The sequence below is a fragment of the Oncorhynchus keta genome, chromosome 8 (assembly GCF_023373465.1).
Source record: "Oncorhynchus keta strain PuntledgeMale-10-30-2019 chromosome 8, Oket_V2, whole genome shotgun sequence".
Lineage (NCBI taxonomy): Eukaryota > Metazoa > Chordata > Actinopteri > Salmoniformes > Salmonidae > Oncorhynchus > Oncorhynchus keta.
In genome coordinates, this window is record NC_068428.1 from 48,852,588 (window position 1) to 48,874,595 (window position 22,008).

Sequence of the window (22,008 nt, forward strand, 5' to 3'; positions counted from 1 at the left end):
AGGTATAATATTCTCCAACTTATCTACGTTGTTGTGTTACAGCCTGAATTCAAATCAGATTAAGTGTGGTTTTCTCCCATTTACACACAAATCCCCATTATTATACATTAACCCTACAGTAAGATCAGCACCATGACAGAGATACATTAACCCTACAGTAAGATCAGCACCATGACAGAGGCTATACATTAACCCTACAGTAAGATCAGCACCATGGACAGAGGCTATACATTAACCCTACAGTAAGATCACCATACAGTTATACCATTAACCCTACAGATCAGCACCATATACATTAACCCTACAGTAAGATCAGCACCATGGACAGAGGCTATACATTAACCCTACAGTAAGATCAGCACCATGGACAGAGGCTATACATTAACCCTACAGTAAGATCAGCACCATGACAGAGGCTATACATTAACCCTACAGTAAGATCAGCACCATGGACAGAGGCTATACATTAACCCTACAGTAAGATCAACACCATAGACAGTCTATACATTAACCCTACAGTAAGATCAGCACCATGACAGAGGCTATACATTAACCCTACAGTAAGATCAGCACCATGACAGAGGCTATACATTAACCCTACAGTAAGATCAGCACCATGGACAGAGGCTATACATTAACCCTACAGTAAGATCAGCACCATGGACAGAGGCTATACATTAACCCTACAGTAAGATCAGCACCATGACAGAGGCTATACATTAACCCTACAGTAAGATCAGCACCATGGACAGAGGCTATACATTAACCCTACAGTAAGATCAGCACCATGGACAGAGGCTATACATTAACCCTACAGTAAGATCAACACCATAGACAGTCTATACATTAACCCTACAGTAAGATCAGCACCATACAGACCCCTACAGTAAGATCAGTAAGATATACATTAACCCTACAGTAAGATCAGCACCATGACAGAGGCTATACATTAACCCTACAGTAAGATCAGCACCATGGACAGAGGCTATACATTAACCCTACAGTAAGATCAGCACCATGACACCATTAACCCTACAGTACAGAGGCTATACATTAACCCTACAGTAAGATCAGCACCATGACAGAGGCTATACATTAACCCTACAGTAAGATCAGCACCATGACAGAGGCTATACATTAACCCTACAGTAAGATCAACACCATGACAGAGGCTATACATTAACCCTACAGTAAGATCAGCACCATGACAGAGGCTATACATTAACCCTACAGTAAGATCAGCACCATGGACAGAGGCTATACATTAACCCTACAGTAAGATCAGCACCATGACAGAGGCTATACATTAACCCTACAGTAAGATCAGCACCATGACAGAGGCTATACATTAACCCTACAGTAAGATCAGCACCATGACAGAGGCTATACATTAACCCTACAGTAAGACAGTAAGACACCATAGACCATGGACAGAGGCTATACATTAACCCTACAGTAAGATCAGCACCATGACAGAGGCTATACATTAACCCTACAGTAAGATCAGCACCATGACAGAGGCTATACATTAACCCTACAGTAAGATCAGCACCATTAACCCTGACACCATGACAGAGGCTATACATTAACCCTACAGTAAGATCAGCACCATGACAGAGGCTATACATTAACCCTACAGTAAGATCAGCACCATGACAGAGGCTATACATTAACCCTACAGTAAGATCAGCACCATGACAGAGGCTATACATTAACCCTACAGTAAGATCAGCACCATGGACAGAGGCTATACATTAACCCTACAGTAAGATCAACACCATAGACAGTCTATACATTAACCCTACAGTAAGATCAGCACCATGGACAGAGGCTATACATTAACCCTACAGTAAGATCAACACCATGACAGAGGCTATACATTAACCCTACAGTAAGATCAGCATTAACCATGTAAGACACCATGAGGGCTATACATTAACCCTACAGTAAGATCAGCACCATAGACAGAGGCTATACATTAACCCTACAGATAGATACCTACATTAACCCTAAGATCAGCACCATGACAGAGGCTATACATTAACCCTACAGTAAGATCAGCACCATGACAGAGGCTATACATTAACCCTACAGTAAGATCAGCACCATGACAGAGGCTATACATTAACCCAGTAAGATCAGCACCATGACAGAGGCTATAGAAGATCAGCACCATGACAGGCTATACATTAACCCTACAGTAAGATCAGCACCATGACAGAGGCTATACATTAACCCTACAGTAAGATCAGCACCATGGACAGAGGCTATACATTAACCCTACAGTAAGATCAGCACCATGGACAGAGGCTATACATTAACCCTACAGTAAGATCAGCACCATGACATTAACCCTACAGTAAGATCAGAGGGTATACATTAACCCTACAGTAAGACAGATGCAGAGGCTATACATTAACCCTACAGTAAGATCAGCACCATGACAGAGGCTATACATTAACCCTACAGTAAGATCAGCACCATGGACAGAGGCTATACATTAACCCTACAGTAAGATCAACACCATGACCACAGAGGGCTATACATTAACCCTACAGTAAGATCAGCACCATGACAGACATTAACCCTACATAAGATCAGCACCATGGACAGTACATTAACCCTACATGACAGACAGGGCTATACATTAACCCTACAGTAAGATCAACACCATAGACAGTCTATACATTAACCCTACAGTAAGATCAGCACCATGACAGAGGCTATACATTAACCCTACAGTAAGATCAGCACCATGGACAGAGGCTATACATTAACCCTACAGTAAGATCAGCACCATGGACAGAGGCTATACATTAACCCTACAGTAAGATCAGCACCATAGACAGAGGCTATACATTAACCCTACAGTAAGATCAGATCAGCACCATGGACCCTACAGTAAGATCAGCACCATACAGAGGCTATACATTAACCCTACAGTAAGATCAGTAAGATCATTAACCCTACAGTAAGATCATGATGACAGAGGCTATACATTAACCCTACAGTAAGATCAGCACCATGGACAAGATCATTAACCCTACAGTAAGATCACACCATGACAGAGGCTATACATTAACCCTACAGTAAGATCAGCACCATGGACAGAGGCTATACATTAACCCAGTAAGATAAGATCAGCACCATGACAGTAAGATCAGCACCATATACATTAACCCTACAGTAAGATCAGCACCATGACAGAGGCTATACATTAACCCTACAGTAAGATCAGCACCATGCAGAGGGTATACCATAAGCACCATGACAGAGGCTATACATTAACCCTACAGTAAGATCACACCATGACAGAGGCTATACATTAACCCTACAGTAAGATCAGCACCATGACAGAGGCTATACATTAACCCTACAGTAAGATCAGCACCATTAACCCTACAGTAAGACAGACAGAGGGTATACATAACCCTACATTAACCCTACAGTAAGATTAACCCTACAGTACCATGACAGAGGCTATACATTAACCCTACAGTAAGATCAGCACCATGACAGAGGGTATACATTAACCCTACAGTAAGATCAGCATACATTAACAGAGATCAGCAGAGGCTATACATTAACCCTACAGTAAGATCAGCACCATGACAGAGGCTATACATTAACCCTACAGTAAGATCAGCACCATGACAGAGGCTATACATTAACCCTACAGTAAGATCAGCACCATGGACAGAGGCTATACATTAACCCTACAGTAAGATCAGCACCATGACAGTAGGCTATACATTAACCCTACAGTAAGATCAGCACCATAGACAGTCTATACATTAACCCTACAGTAAGATCAGCACCATGACATAGGCTATACATTAACCCTACAGTAAGATCAGCACCATGGACAGAGGCTATACATTAACCCTACAGTAAGATCAGCACCATGACAGAGGCTATACATTAACCCTACAGTAAGATCAACACCATAGACAGTCTATACATTAACCCTACAGTAAGATCAGCACCATGACAGAGGGTATCCATTAACCCGACAGTAAGATCAACATCATGGACAGAGGCTATACATTAACCCTACAGTAAGATCAGCACCATGGACAGAGGCTATACATTAACCCTACAGTAAGATCAGCACCATGGACAGAGGCTATACATTAACCCTACAGTAAGATCAGCACCATGGACAGAGGCTATAGATTAACCCTACAGTAAGATGAACACCATAGACAGTCTATACATTAACCCTACAGTAAGATCAGCACCATGACAGAGGGAATCCATTAACCCAACAGTAAGATCAGCATCATGGACAGAGGCTATACATTAACCCTACAGTAAGATCAGCACCATAAGATCAGAGGCATTAACCCTACAGTAAGATCAGCACCATGACAGAGGCTATACATTAACCCTACAGTAAGATCAGCACCATGGACAGAGGCTATACATTAACCCTACAGTAAGATCAACACCATAGACAGTCTATACATTAACCCTACAGTAAGATCAGCACCATGACAGAGGCTATACATTAACCCTACAGTAAGATCAGCACCATGACAGAGGCTATACATTAACCCTACAAGATCAGCACCATGTAAGATCATTAACCATGACAGAGAGGCTATACATTAACCCTACAGTAAGATCAGCACCATGGACAGAGGCTATACATTAACCCTACAGTAAGATCAGCACCATGACAGAGGCTATACATTAACCCTACAGTAAGATCATTAACACCATGACAGAGGACAGATACATTAACCCTACAGTAAGATCAGCAACCATGACAGACCATACAGATATACATTAACCCTACAGTAAGATCAGCACCATGGACAGAGGCTATACATTAACCCTACAGTAAGATCAGCACCATGGACAGAGGCTATACATTAACCCTACAGTAAGATCAGCACCATGACAGAGGCTATACATTAACCCTACAGTAAGATCAGCACCATGACAGAAGATATACATTAACCCTACAGTAAGATCAGCACATGACAGAGGCTATACATTAACCCTACAGTAAGATCAGCCCATGAGGCTAGACAGTAAGATCAGCACCATATATACATTAACCCTACAGTAAGATCAGCACCATGACAGAGGCTATACATTAACCCTACAGTAAGATCAGCACCATGGACAGAGGCTATACATTAACCCTACAGTAAGATCAGCACCATGACAGAGGCTATACATTAACCCTACAGTAAGATCAGCACCATGACAGAGGGTATCCATTAACCCTACAGTAAGATCAGCACCATGGACAGAGGCTATACATTAACCCTACAGTAAGATCAGCACCATGACAGAGGGTATCCATTAACCCTACAGTAAGATCAGCACCATGGACAGAGGCTATACATTAACCCTACAGTAAGATCAGCACCATGGACAGAGGCTATACATTAACCCTACAGTAAGATCAACACCATGACAGAGGCTATACATTAACCCTACAGTAAGATCAGCACCATGACAGAGGCTATACATTAACCCTACAGTAAGATCAGCACCATGGACAGAGGCTATACATTAACCCTACAGTAAGATCAGACCATGGACAGAGGCTATACACATTAACCCTACAGTAAGATCAGCACCATGACAGAGGCTATACATTAACCCTACAGTAAGATCAGCACCATGACAGAGGCTATACATTAACCCTACAGTAAGATCAGCACCATGACAGAGGCTATACATTAACCCTACAGTAAGATCAGCACCATGGACAGAGGCTATACATTAACCCTACAGTAAGATCAGCACCATGACAGAGATACATTAACATTAACCCACAGTAAGATCAGCACCATGATCAGACAGAGGCTATACATTAACCCTACAGTAAGATCAGCACCATGGACAGAGGCTATACATTAACCCTACAGTAAGATCAGCACCATGACAGAGGCTATACATTAACCCTACAGTAAGATCAGCACCATGACAGAGGCTATACATTAACCCTACAGTAAGATCAGCACCATGGACAGAGGCTATACATTAACCCTACAGTAAGATCAGCACCATGACAGAGGCTATACATTAACCCTACAGTAAGATCAGCACCATGGACATATACATTAACCCTACAGTAAGATCAGCACCATATACCATTAACCACCATACAGTAACATTAACCCTACAGTAAGATCAGCACCATGGACAGAGGCTATACATTAACCCTACAGTAAGATCAGCACCATGGACAACCCTACAGTAAGATCATTAACCCTACAGTAAGATCAGCACATGACAGAGGCTATATACATTAACCCTACAGTAAGATCAGCACCATGACAGAGGGCTATACATTAACCCTACAGTAAGATCAAGACCATGACAGCATTAACCCTACAGTAAGATCAACACATAGACAGTCTATACATTAACCCTACAGTAAGATCAGCACCATGACAGAGGCTATACATTAACCCTACAGTAAGATCAGCACCATGGACCATTAACCCTACAGACATCAGACCATGGACAGAGGCTATACATTAACCCTACAGTAAGATCAGCACCATGGACAGAGGCTATACATTAACCCTACATTAACCCTACAGTAAGATTAACCCTACCATGGACAGAGGCTATACATTAACCCTACAGTAAGATCAGCACCATGACAGAGGCTATACATTAACCCTACAGTAAGATCAGCACCATGACAGAGGCTATACATTAACCCTACAGTAAGATCAGAGGCTATACATTAACCCTACCATGACAGGGCAGAGGCTATACATTAACCCTACAGTAAGATCAGCACCATCTACATTAACCCTACAGTAAGATCAGCACCATGACAGAGGCTATACATTAACCCTACAGTAAGATAACACCATGACAGTATACATTAACCCACCATAAGATCAGCACCATACAGAGGCTATACATTAACCCTACAGTAAGATCAGCACCATGACAGAGGCTATACATTAACCCTACAGTAAGATCAGCACCATGACAGAGGCTATACATTAACCCTACAGTAAGATCAGCACCATGGACAGAGGCTATACATTAACCCTACAGTAAGATCAGCACCATGGACAGAGGCTATACATTAACCCTACATTAATCAGCCCATACAGTAAGATCAGCACCATGACAGAGGCTATACATTAACCCTACAGTAAGATCAGCACCATGGACAGAGGCTATACATTAACCCTACAGTAAGATCAGTACAGATCATTAACCCTACAGATCAGCACCATGGACAGAGGCTATACATTAACCCTACAGTAAGATCAGCACCATGACAGAGGCTATACATTAACCCTACAGTAAGATCAACACCATGACAGAGGTAAGATCATTAACCCTACAGTAAGATGTAGAGGCTATACATTAACCCTACAGTAAGATCAGCACCATGGACAGAGGCTATACATTAACCCTACAGTAAGATCAGCACCATGACAGAGGCTATACATTAACCCTACAGTAAGATCAGCACCATGGACAGAGGCTATACATTAACCCTACAGTAAGATCAGCACCATGACAGAGGCTATACATTAACCCTACAGTAAGATCAGCACCATGACAGAGGGTATCCATTAACCCTACAGTAAGATCAGCACCATAGACAGAGGCTATACATTAACCCTACAGTAAGATCAGCACCATGACAGAGGCTATACATTAACCCTACAGTAAGATCAGACCATGGCAGAGGCTATACATTAACCCTACAGTAAGATCAGCACCATGACAGAGGCTATACATTAACCCTACAGATAAGATCATTAACCCTACAGTAAGATCAGACACAGAGGCTATACATTAACCCTACAGTAAGATCAGCACCATGACAGAGGCTATACATTAACCCTACAGTAAGATCAGCACCATGGACAGAGGCTAGACCCTACAGTAAGATCAGCACCATGGACAGATACATAACCCTACATTAACAGCACCATGGACAGAGGCTATACATTAACCCTACAGTAAGATCAGCACCATGACAGAGGCTATACATTAACCCTACAGTAAGATCAGTAAGATCATTAACCCTACCATAAGATCAGACAGATACATTAACCCTACAGTAAGATCAGCACCATGACAGAGGCTATACATTAACCCTACAGTAAGATCAGCACCATGGACAGAGGCTATACATTAACCCTACAGTAAGATCAGCACCATGACAGAGGCTATACATTAACCCTACAGTAAGATCAGCACCATGACAGAGGCTATACATTAACCCTACAGTAAGATCAGCACCATGACAGAGGCTATACATTAACCCTACAGTAAGATCAGCATCAGAGGCTATACCATTAACCCTACAGTAGATCAGCACCATACAGAGGCTATACATTAACCCTACAGTAAGATCAGCACCATGGACAGAGGCTATACATTAACCCTACAGTAAGATCAGCACCATGACAGAGGCTATACATTAACCCTACAGTAAGATCAGCACCATGACAGAGGCTATACATTAACCCTACAGTAAGATCAGCACCATACAGTATACATTAACCCTACAGTAAGATCAGCACCATGACAGAGGCTATACATTAACCCTACAGTAAGATCAGCACCATATCTATACATTAACCCTACAGTAAGATCAGATCCACCATGGATATACATTAACCCTACAGTAAGATCAGCACCATGGACAGAACCCTATACATTAACCCTACAGTAAGATCAGCACCATAGACAGAGGCTATACATTAACCCTACAGTAAGATCAGCACCATGACAGAGGCTATACATTAACCCTACAGTAAGATCAGCACCATGGACAGAGGCTATACATTAACCCTACAGTAAGATCACCATGACAGCACCATGATTAACCCTAGAGTAAGATCAGCACCATGGACAGAGGCTATACATTAACCCTACAGTAAGATCAGCACCATGGACAGAGGCTATACATTAACCCTACAGTAAGATCAGCACCATGGACAGAGGCTATACATTAACCCTACAGTAAGATCAGACCATGACAGAGGGTATACATTAACCCTACAGTAAGATCAGCACCATGACAGAGGCTATACATTAACCCTACAGTAAGATCAGCACCATGACAGAGGCTATACATTAACCCTACAGTAAGATCAGCACCATGGACAGAGGCTATACATTAACCCTACAGTAGATCAGCACCATATACATTAACCCTACAGTAAGATCAGCACCATGGACAGAGGCTATACATTAACCCTACAGTAAGATCAGCACCATCAGAGGCTACATTAACCCTACAGTAACATAGATCTATACATTAACCCTACAGTAAGATCAACATTAACCCTACCATGACAGATCAGCACCATACAGAGGCTAACCCTAACCCTACAGTAAGATCAGCACCATGGACAGAGGCTATACATTAACCCTACAGTAAGATCAACACCATACAGTAATACATTAACCCTACAGTAAGATCAGCACCATGACAGAGGCTATACATTAACCCTACAGTAAGATCAGCACCATGGACAGAGGCTATACATTAACCCTACAGTAAGATCACCATAGACAGAGGCTATACATTAACCCTACAGTAAGATCAGCACCATAGACAGAGGCTATACATTAACCCTACAGTAAGATCAGCACCATGACAGAGGCTATACATTAACCCTACAGTAAGATCAGCACCATGGACAGAGTCAGCACCATGACAGAGGGTATACATTAACCCTACAGTAAGATCAGCACCATGGACAGAGGCTATACATTAACCCTACAGTAAGATCAACACCATAGACAGTCTATACATTAACCCTACAGTAAGATCAGCACCATGGACAGAGGCTATACATTAACCCTACAGTAAGATCAACACCATAGACAGTCTATACATTAACCCTACAGTAAGATCAGCACCATGACAGAGGCTATACATTAACCCTACAGTAAGATCAGCACCATGGACAGAGGCTATACATTAACCCTACAGTAAGATCAGCACCATGACAGAGGCTATACATTAACCCTACAGTAAGATCAGCACCATGACAGAGGCTATACATTAACCCTACAGTAAGATCAGCACCATGACAGAGGCTAGACAGTAAGATCAGCACCATGACAGAGGCTATACATTAACCCTACAGTAAGATCAGCACCATGACAGATATACATTAACCCTACAGTAAGATCAGCACCATGACAGAGGCTATACATTAACCCTACAGTAAGATCAGCACCATGACAGAGGTATACATTAACCCTACAGTAAGATCAGCACCATGGACAGAGGCTATACATTAACCCTACAGTAAGATCAGCACCATGACAGAGGCTATACATTAACCCTACAGTAAGATCAGCACCATGACAGAGGCTATACATTAACCCTACAGTAAGATCAGCACCATGGACAGAGGCTATACATTAACCCTACAGTAAGATCATTAACCACCATGACATTAACCCTACAGTAAGATCAGCACCATGACAGAGGCTATACATTAACCCTACAGTAAGATCAGCACCATGACAGAGGCTATACATTAACCCTACAGTAAGATCAGCACCATGACAGAGGCTATACATTAACCCTACAGTAAGATCAACACCATGACACCATGACAGTCTATACATTAACCCTACAGTAAGATCATGGCACCCTACATGTACAGAGGCACCATACATTAACATTAACCCTACAGTAGTAAGATCAGCACCATGACAGAGGCTATACATTAACCCTACAGTAAGATCAGCACCATGACAGAGGCTATACATTAACCCTACAGTAAGATCAGCACCATGACAGTAGATCAGCACCATGGACAGATACATTAACCCTACAGTAAGATCAGCACCATGACAGTCTATACATTAACCCTACAGTAAGATCAGCACCATGACAGAGGCTATACATTAACCCTACAGTAAGATCAGCACCATGGACAGAGGCTATACATTAACCCTACAGTAAGATCAGCACCATGACAGAGGCTATACATTAACCCTACATTAACCCTACAGTAAGATCAACACCATAGACAGAGGCTATACATTAACCCTACAGTAAGATCAGCACCATGACAGAGGCTATACATTAACCCTACAGTAAGATCAGCACCATGGACAGAGGCTATACATTAACCCTACAGTAAGATCAGCACCATGACAGAGGCTATACATTAACCCTACAGTAAGATCAGCACCATGACAGAGGCTATACATTAACCCTACAGTAAGATCAGCACCATGACAGAGGCTATACATTAACCCTACAGTAAGATCAGCACCATGACAGAGGCTATACATTAACCCTACAGTAAGATCAGCACCATGGACAGAGGCTATACATTAACCCTACAGTAAGATCAACACCATAGACATTCTATACATTAACCCTACAGTAAGATCAACACCATAGACAGTCTATACATTAACCGTACAGTAAGATCAGCACCATGGACAGTATACATTAACCCAGTAAGATCACCATAAGATACATTAACCCTACAGTAAGATCAGACATGACAGAGGCTATACATTAACCCTACAGTAAGATCAGCACCATGACAGAGGCTATACATTAACCCTACAGTAAGATCAGCATCATGGACAACCCTACAGTAAGATCAGACCATAGAACTATACATTAACCCTACAGTAAGATCAGCACCATGACAGAGGCTATACATTAACCCTACAGTAAGATCAGCACCATGGACAGAGGCTATACATTAACCCTACAGTATCACATTAACCCTAACCCTACAGTAAGATCATCAGAGGCTATACATTAACCCTACAGTAAGATCAGCCATGGACAGAGGCTATACATTAACCCTACACAGTAAGATCAGCACCATGACAGAGGCTATACATTAACCCTACAGTAAGATCAGCACCATGACAGAGGCTATACATTAACCCTACAGTAAGATCAGCACCATGGACAGAGGCTATACATTAACCCTACAGTAAGATCAGCACCATGGACAGAGGCTATCATTAACCCTACAGTAAGATCCCTACAGTAAGATACATTAACAGATCAGCACCATATACATTAACCCTACAGTAAGATCAGCACCATGGACAGAGGCTATACATTAACCCTACAGTAAGATCAGCACCATGACAGAGGCTATACATTAACCCTACAGTAAGATCAGCACCATGACAGAGGCTATACATTAACCCTACAGTAAGATCAGCACCATGACAGATACATTAACCCTACAGTAAGATCAGACCATGACAGAGGCTATACATTACCCTACAGTAAGATCAGCACCATGACAGAGGCTATACATTAACCCTACAGTAAGATCAGCACCATGACAGAGGCTATACATTAACCCTACAGTAAGATCAGCACCATGGACAGAGGCTATACATTAACCCTACAGTAAGATCAGCACCATGACAGAGGCTATACATTAACCCTACAGTAAGATCAGCACCATGATCAGACACAGAGGCTATACATTAACCCTACAGTAAGATCAGCACCATGGACAGAGGCTATACATTAACCCTACAGTAAGATCAACACCATAGACAGTCTATACATTAACCCTACAGTAAGATCAGCACCATGACAGAGGCTATACATTAACCCTACAGTAAGATCAGCACCATGACAGAGGCTATACATTAACCCTACAGTAAGATCAGCACCATGGACAGAGGCTATACATTAACCCTACAGTAAGATCAACACCATAGACATTCTATACATTAACCCTACAGTAAGATCAACACCATAGACAGTCTATACATTAACCGTACAGTAAGATCAGCACCATGGACAGAGGCTATACATTAACCCTACAGTAAGATCAGCACCATGACAGAGGCTATACATTAACCCTACAGTAAGATCAGCACCATGACAGAGGCTATACATTAACCCTACAGTAAGATGAACACCATAGACAGTCTATACATTAACCCTACAGTAAGATCAGCACCATGACAGAGGGTATCCATTAACCCTACAGTAAGATCAGCATCATGGACAGAGGCTATACATTAACCCTACAGTAAGATCAGCACCATGGACAGAGGCTATACATTAACCCTACAGTAAGATCAGCACCATGACAGAGGCTATACATTAACCCTACAGTAAGATCAGCACCATGGACAGAGGCTATACATTAACCCTACAGTAAGATCAGCACCATGGACAGAGGCTATACATTAACCCTACAGTAAGATCAGCACCATGACAGAGGCTATACATTAACCCTACAGTAAGATCAGCACCATGACAGAGGCTATACATTAACCCTACAGTAAGATCAGCACCATGGACAGAGGCTATACATTAACCCTACAGTAAGATCAGCACCATGACAGAGAGTATACATTAACCCTACAGTAAGATCAGCACCATGGACAGAGGCAGAGGCTATACATTAACCCTACAGTAAGATCAGCACCATGACAGAGGCTATACATTAACCCTACAGTAAGATCATTAACCCTACCACGTAGATACATATACATTAACCCTACAGTAAGATCAGCACCATGACAGACAGCTATACATTAACCCTACAGTAAGATCAGCACCATGACAGAGGGTATACATTAACCCTACAGTAAGATCAGCACCATAGACAGAGGCTATACATTAACCCTACAGTAAGATCAGCACCATGACAGAGGGCTATACATTAACCCTACATTAAGATCCACATGTAGATACATTAACCCTACATCAGCACCATGACAGAGGCTATACATTAACCCTACAGTAAGATCAACACCATAGACAGTCTATACATTAACCCTACAGTAAGATCAACACCATAGACAGTCTATACATTAACCGTACAGTAAGATCAGCACCATGGACAGAGGCTATACATTAACCCTACAGTAAGATCAGCACCATGACAGAGGCTATAAATTAACCCTACAGTAAGATGAACACCATAGACAGTCTATACATTAACCCTACAGTAAGATCAGCACCATGACAGAGGGTATCCATTAACCCGACAGTAAGATCAACATCATGGACAGAGGCTATACATTAACCCTACAGTAAGATCAGCACCATGGACAGAGGCTATACATTAACCCTACAGTAAGATCAGCACCATGACAGAGGGTATCCATTAACCCTACAGTAAGATCATGACAGCATTAACTACATGAGATACATATACATTAACCCTACAGTAAGATCAACACCATAGACAGTCTATACATTAACCCTACAGTAAGATCAGCACCATGGACAGAGGCTATACATTAACCCTACAGTAAGATCAGCACCATGACAGAGGCTATAAATTAACCCTACAGTAAGATGAACACCATAGACAGAGTACATTAACCCTACAGTAAGATCAGCACCATGACAGAGGGTATCCATTAACCCTACAGTAAGATCAACACCATGGACAGAGGCTATACATTAACCCTACAGTAAGATCAGCACCATGGACAGAGGGTATACATTAACCCTACAGTAAGATCAACACACCATAGACAGAGGCTATACATTAACCCTACAGTAAGATCAGCACCATGACAGAGGCTATACATTAACCCTACAGTAAGATCAGCACCATTAACCCTACAGTAGATCAGCACATTAACCCTACAGTAAGATCAACACCATAGACAGTCTATACATTAACCCTAGCGAGCCCAGGTAAAATCCCTTGAAATGAGATGTTCTAAAACTTTTGACCGGTAGTGAGTGAAGAGCGACTGTGTGTGTGTGTGTGTATACATACCATGACTGTGTGTGGGGTGTGTGTGTGTGTGTGTGTGTGTGTGTGTGTGTGTATACATACCATGACTGTGTGTGTGTGTGTGTGTGTGTGTGTGTATACATACCTTGAGAACACAGGAAGCAAAGAAGGGCTGGTTCTTCAGAAGAGCTGGGATCTCAAACGCCAAGCCCAGGTCAGTACCTGAGAGAGAGAGAGCCCAGGTCAGTACATGAGAGAGAGCGAGAGAGCCCAGGTCAGTACATGAGAGAGAGAGAGCCCAGGTCAGTACATGAGAGAGAGAGGTGAGCCCAGGGCTCTCAGGTCAGTACATGAGAGAGCGAGCGAGAGCCCAGGTCAGTACATGAGAGAGCGAGAGCCCAGGTCAGTACATGAGAGAGCGAGAGCCCAGGTCAGTACATGAGAGAGAGAGCCCAGGTCAGTACATGAGAGAGCCCAGGTCAGTACATGAGAGAGCCCAGGTCAGTACATGAGAGAGCCCAGGTCAGTACATGAGAGAGCGAGAGCCCAGGTCAGTACATGAGAGAGCGAGAGCCCAGGTCAGTACATGAGAGAGCGAGAGCCCAGGTCAGTACATGAGAGAGCGAGAGCCCAGGTCAGTACATGAGAGAGCGAGAGCCCAGGTCAGTACATGAGAGAGCGAGAGCCCAGGTCAGTACATGAGAGAGCGAGAGCCCAGGTCAGTACATGAGAGAGCGAGAGCCCAGGTCAGTACACGAGAGAGTACCTGCCTGGAGTCCCTACCGTCTGACACAGAGTCAAGACAGACACTCAATGTGGTTGGTACTGGTACTGGACCCGAGACTGGGTCATATCCCCAAATAAAGAAACGATCTCACGACAATACCTTTTAATAGAACGTTAGTAAAAATAGGTACGATCTTCCTACCGCAGAAAGGAACATTCCTGTCTATTTAACACACCTGTCTATTTAACACACCTGTCTATTTGTGAAGAAATCACCCTGATCAACTGTTTAGTCAAATCCCAGCTTAGTCATTTGTAACTTGTGGCCCTGCCACACAACCTAGCCACAAAACACCTCAAAGTGACAACCTATATTTTCTTCCTAATTTACATTTTTTTAAATATTGGAAAAAACATTTACATTAGTATTCAGACTCTTTGCTATGAGACTTGAAACCTGAGCTCAGGTGCATCCTGTTTCCTTTGATCATCCTTGAGATGTTTCTAAAACTTGATTAGAGTCCACCTGTGGTAAATTCAATTGATTGGACATGATATGGAAAGGCACACACCTGTCTATGTAACACACCTGTCTATGTAACACACCTGTCTATGTAACACACCTGTCTATGTAACACACCTGTCTATGTAACACACCTGTCTATGTAACACACCTGTCTATGTAACACACCTGTCTATGTAACACACCTGTCTATGTAACACACCTGTCTATGTAACACACCTGTCTATGTAACACACCTGTCTATGTAACACACCTGTCTATGTAACACACCTGTCTATGTAACACACCTGTCTATGTAACACACCTGTCTATGTAACACACCTGTCTATGTAACACACCTGTCTATGTAACACACCTGTCTATGTACACACCTGTCTATGTACACACCTGTCTATGTAACACACCTGTCTATGTAACACACCTGTCTATACCTGTTTGGAACCACCAAGACTCATCCTAGAGCTGGCCGCCCGGCCAAACTGACCAATCAGGGGACAAGAGCCTTGGTCAGGGAGGTGTCCAAAGAACCCAATGGTCACTCTGACAGAGCTCCAGAGTTCCTCTGTGGAGATGGGAGAACCTTCCAGAAGGACAACCATCTCTGCAGCACTCCACCAATCAGACCTTTATGGTAGAGTGGCCAGACGGAAGCCCCTCATCAGTAAAAGACACATGACAGCCCGCTTGGAGTTTGCCAAAAGGCACCTGACTGTCAGATCATGAGAAGCAAGGTTCTCTGGTCTGATGAAACCAAGATTGAACTCTTTGGCCTGGTTGCCAGTGGCTCCAACCCTAATCTAGTGCACTTGACTCTAGTAATTAGCTGGTTGATAAACTGAAGTTAAAACCTCCAGGAGAGACCAGGAACCGTGCTGGTGAACCCTGACCTACACAGTATACACAATACAGGAAGGGAAGGCTTCAAACCGTTTTTGGAGAAGGAGAGGAGTCCGTTGTCTAGATCCAGATAACATCCCATGGTGTCATGCATGGTGAACTCCTACAGGACAGAGAGAGACAGACAGCATGGTGAACTCCTACAGGACAGAGAGACAGACAGCATGGTGAACTCCTACAGGACAGAGAGAGACAGACAGCATGGTGAACTCCTACAGGACAGAGAGACAGACAGCATGGTGAACTCCTACAGGACAGAGAGACAGACAGCATGGTGAACTCCTACAGGACAGAGAGACAGACAGCATGGTGAACTCCTACAGGACAGAGAGAGACAGACAGCATGGTGAACTCCTACAGGACAGAGAGAGACAGACAGCATGGTGAACTCCTACAGGACAGAGAGAGACAGACAGCATGGTGAACTCCTACAGGACAGAGAGAGACAGACAGCATGGTGAACTCCTACAGGACAGAGAGACAGACAGCATGGTGAACTCCTACAGGACAGAGAGACAGACAGCATGGTGAACTCCTACAGGACAGAGAGACAGACAGCATGGTGAACTCCTACAGGACAGAGAGACAGACAGCATGGTGAACTCCTACAGGACAGAGAGAGACAGACAGCATGGTGAACTCCTACAGGACAGAGAGAGAACTCCTACAGGACAGAGAGACAGACAGCATGGTGAACTCCTACAGGACAGAGAGAGACAGACAGCATGGTGAACTCCTACAGGACAGAGAGAGACAGACAGCATGGTGAACTCCTACAGGACAGAGAGACAGACAGCATGGTGAACTCCTACAGGACAGAGAGACAGACAGCATGGTGAACTCCTACAGGACAGAGAGACAGACAGCATGGTGAACTCCTACAGGACAGAGAGACAGACAGCATGGTGAACTCCTACAGGACAGAGACAGACAGCATGGTGAACTCCTACAGGACATAGAGACAGACATCATGGTGAACTCCTACAGGACAGAGAGAGACAGACAGCATGGTGAACTCCTACAGGACAGAGAGAGACAGACAGCATGGTGAACTCCTACAGGACAGAGAGAGATACTCCTACAGGACAGAGAGAGATACTCCTACAGGACAGAGAGAGACAGACAGCATGGTGAACTCCTACAGGACAGAGAGAGACAGACAGCATGGTGAACTCCTACAGGACAGAGAGAGACAGACAGCATGGTGAACTCCTACAGGACAGAGAGACAGACAGCATGGTGAACTCCTACAGGACAGAGAGAGACAGACAGCATGGTGAACTCCTACAGGACAGAGAGAGACAGACAGCATGGTGAACTCCTACAGGACAGAGAGAGACAGACAGCATGGTGAACTCCTACAGGACAGAGAGACAGACAGCATGGTGAACTCCTACAGGACAGAGAGACAGACAGCATGGTGAACTCCTACAGGACAGAGAGACAGACAGCATGGTGAACTCCTACAGGACAGAGACAGACAGCATGGTGAACTCCTACAGGACATAGAGACAGACAGCATGGTGAACTCCTACAGGACAGAGAGACAGACAGCATGGTGAAGAGAGAGATAGACAGCATCCTACAGGACAGAGAGACAGACAGCATGGTGAACTCCTACAGGACAGAGAGACAGACAGCATGGTGAACTCCTACAGGACAGAGAGACAGACAGCATGGTGAACTCCTACAGGACAGAGAGACAGACAGCATGGTGAACTCCTACAGGACAGAGAGACAGACAGCATGGTGAACTCCTACAGGACAGAGAGAGACAGACAGCATGGTGAACTCCTACAGGACAGAGAGACAGACAGCATGGTGAACTCCTACAGGACAGAGAGACAGACAGCATGGTGAACTCCTACAGGACAGAGAGACAGACAGCAGGTGACTGACTGATTACGGTCTCTCCAATGGAACTCTAAGATCAGGTGAATTTCAGATTCTCCCTGACAGTCATTTCAGTTCACACTGAAAACATTTTATTGTGCAACGTCAGCGACTGAAAAGAGCTGTAGGTAAATATTAGACAATCTGTAGGTAAATATTTAGACAATCTGTAGGTAAATATTTAGACAATCTGTAGGTAAATATTTAGACAATCTGTAGGTAAATATTTAGACAATCTGTAGGTAAATATTAGACAATCTATAGGTAAATATTAGACAATCTATAGGTAAATATTAGACAATCTGTAGGTAAATATTTAGACAATCTGTAGGTAAATATTTAGACAATCTGTAGGTAAATATTTAGACAATCTGTAGGTAAATATTTAGACAATCTGTAGGTAAATATTAGACAATCTGTAGGTAAATATTAGACAATCTATATCTATAGGTAAATATTTAGACAATCTGTAGGTAAATATTTAGACAATCTGTAGGTAAATATTTAGACAATCTGTAGGTAAATATTAGACAATCTGTAGGTAAATATTAGACAATCTATAGGTAAATATTTAGACAATCTGTAGGTAAATATTTAGACAATCTGTAGGTAAATATTTAGACAATCTGTAGGTAAATATTAGACAATCTGTAGGTAAATATTAGACAACCTGTAGGTAAATATTAGACAATCTGTAGGTAAATATTAGACAATCTATATCTATAGGTAAATATTAGACAATCTATAGGTAAATATTAGACAATCTGTAGGTAAATATTTAGACAATCTGTAGGTAAATATTTAGACAATCTGTAGGTAAATATTTAGACAATCTGTAGGTAAATATTTAGACAATCTGTAGGTAAATATTAGACAATCTGTAGGTAAATATTAGACAATCTGTAGGTAAATATTTAGACAATCTGTAGGTAAATATTAGACAATCTGTAGGTAAATATTTAGACAATCTGTAGGTAAATATTAGACAATCTGTAGGTAAATATTAGACAATCTGTAGGTAAATATTAGACAATCTGTAGGTAAATATTTAGACAATCTGTAGGTAAATATTAGACAATCTGTAGGTAAATATTTAGACAATCTGTAGGTAAATATTAGACAATCTATATCTATAGGTAAATATTAGACAATCTATAGGTAAATATTAGACAATCTGTAGGTAAATATTTAGACAATCTATAGGTAAATATTAGACAATCTGTAGGTAAATATTTAGACAATCTGTAGGTAAATATTAGACAATCTATATCTATAGGTAAATATTAGACAATCTATAGGTAAATATTAGACAATCTGTAGGTAAATATTTAGACAATCTGTAGGTAAATATTAGACAATCTGTAGGTAAATATTTAGACAATCTATATCTATAGGTAAATATTAGACAATCTATAGGTAAATATTAGACAATCTGTAGGTAAATATTTAGACAATCTGTAGGTAAATATTTAGACAATCTGTAGGTAAATATTAGACAATCTGTAGGTAAATATTAGACAATCTGTAGGTAAATATTAGACAATCTGTAGGTAAATATTAGACAATCTGTAGGTAAATATTAGACAATCTGTAGGTAAATATTAGACAATCTGTAGGTAAATATTAGACAATCTGTAGGTAAATATTAGACAATCTATAGCTGTAGGTAAATAATTAGACAATCTATAGCTGTAGGTAAATATTAGACAATCTATAGCTGTAGGTAAATATTAGACAATCTATAGCTGTAGGTAAATATTAGACAATCTGTAGGTAAATATTAGACAATCTGTAGGTAAATATTAGACAATCTGTAGGTAAATATTAGACAATCTATATCTGTAGGTGAATATTAGACAATCTATAGCTGTGGGTAAATATTAGACAATCTATATCTGTAGGTGAATATTAGACAATCTATAGCTGTGGGTAAATATTAGACAATCTATAGCTGTGGGTAAATATTAGACAATCTATAGCTGTAGGTGAATATTAGACAATCTATAGCTGTGGGTAAATATTAGACAATCTATAGCTGTGGGTAAATATTAGACAATCTATATCTGTAGGTGAATATTAGACAATCTATAGCTGTGGGTAAATATTAGACAATCTATAGCTGTGGGTAAATATTAGACAATCTATAGCTGTAGGTGAATATTAGACAATCTATAGCTGTGGGTAAATATTAGACAATCTATAGCTGTGGGTAAATAATTAGACAATCTATAGCTGTGGGTAAATATTAGACAATCTATAGCTGTGGGTAAATAATTAGACAATCTATATCTGTAGGTAAATATTAGACAATCTATAGCTGTGGGTAAATAATTAGACAATCTATATCTGTAGGTAAATATTAGACAATCTATATCTGTAGGTAAATATTAGACAATCTATATCTGTAGGTAAATATTAGACAATCTATATCTGTAGGTAAATATTAGACAATCTATATCTGTAGGTAAATATTAGACAATCTATATCTGTAGGTAAATATTAGACAATCTATATCTGTAGGTAAATATTAGACAATCTATATCTGTAGGTAAATATTAGACAATCTATATCTGTAGGTAAATATTTAGACAATCTATATCTGTAGGTAAATATTAGACAATCTATATCTGTAGGTAAATATTAGACAATCTATATCTGTAGGTAAATATTAGACAATCTATATCTGTAGGTAAATATTAGACAATCTATATCTGTAGGTAAATATTAGACAATCTATATCTGTAGGTAAATATTAGACAATCTATATCTGTAGGTAAATATTTAGACAGTCTATAGCTGTAGGTAAATATTAGACAATCTATAGCTGTAGGTAAATATTAGACAATCTATATCTGTAGGTAAATATTAGACAATCTATAGCTGTAGGTAAATATTAGACAATCTATAGCTGTAGGTAAATATTAGACAATCTATAGGTAAATATTAGACAATCTATAGGTAAATATTAGACAATCTATATCTGTAGGTAAATATTAGACAATCTGTAGCTGTAGGTAAATATTTAGACAATCTATATCTGTAGGTAAATATTAGACAATCTATAGGTAAATATTAGACAATCTATATCTGTAGGTAAATATTAGACAATCTGTAGCTGTAGGTAAATATTTAGACAATCTATATCTGTAGGTAAATATTTAGACAATCTGTAGCTGTGGGTAAATATTAGACAATCTATATCTGTAGGTAAATATTTAGACAATCTATATCTGTAGGTAAATATTAGACAATCTATAGCTGTAGGTAAATATTAGACAATCTATAGCTGTA

The 22,008-nt window shown here is 41.1% G+C and overlaps 1 protein-coding gene across 3 annotated transcripts in view; it reads right to left on the minus strand.

Moving 5' to 3' along the window:
• Positions 1-22,008, minus strand: part of ddx1 (DEAD (Asp-Glu-Ala-Asp) box helicase 1) — a 60,546-nt gene that overhangs the window by 23,322 nt on the left and 15,216 nt on the right. For all 3 annotated transcript variants that reach the window (XR_008141726.1, XM_052524616.1, XM_052524614.1), the window contains exons 10-11: positions 16,855-16,927; positions 14,824-14,900 (exon numbers count right to left, since the gene is read on the minus strand). Coding sequence is in view for 2 of the 3 variants with exons in the window: in XM_052524616.1 (XP_052380576.1) it covers positions 14,824-14,900; positions 16,855-16,927 (150 nt within the window). In the remaining variant the exon portion in view is untranslated. The remainder of the gene's footprint in view (positions 1-14,823; positions 14,901-16,854; positions 16,928-22,008) is intronic.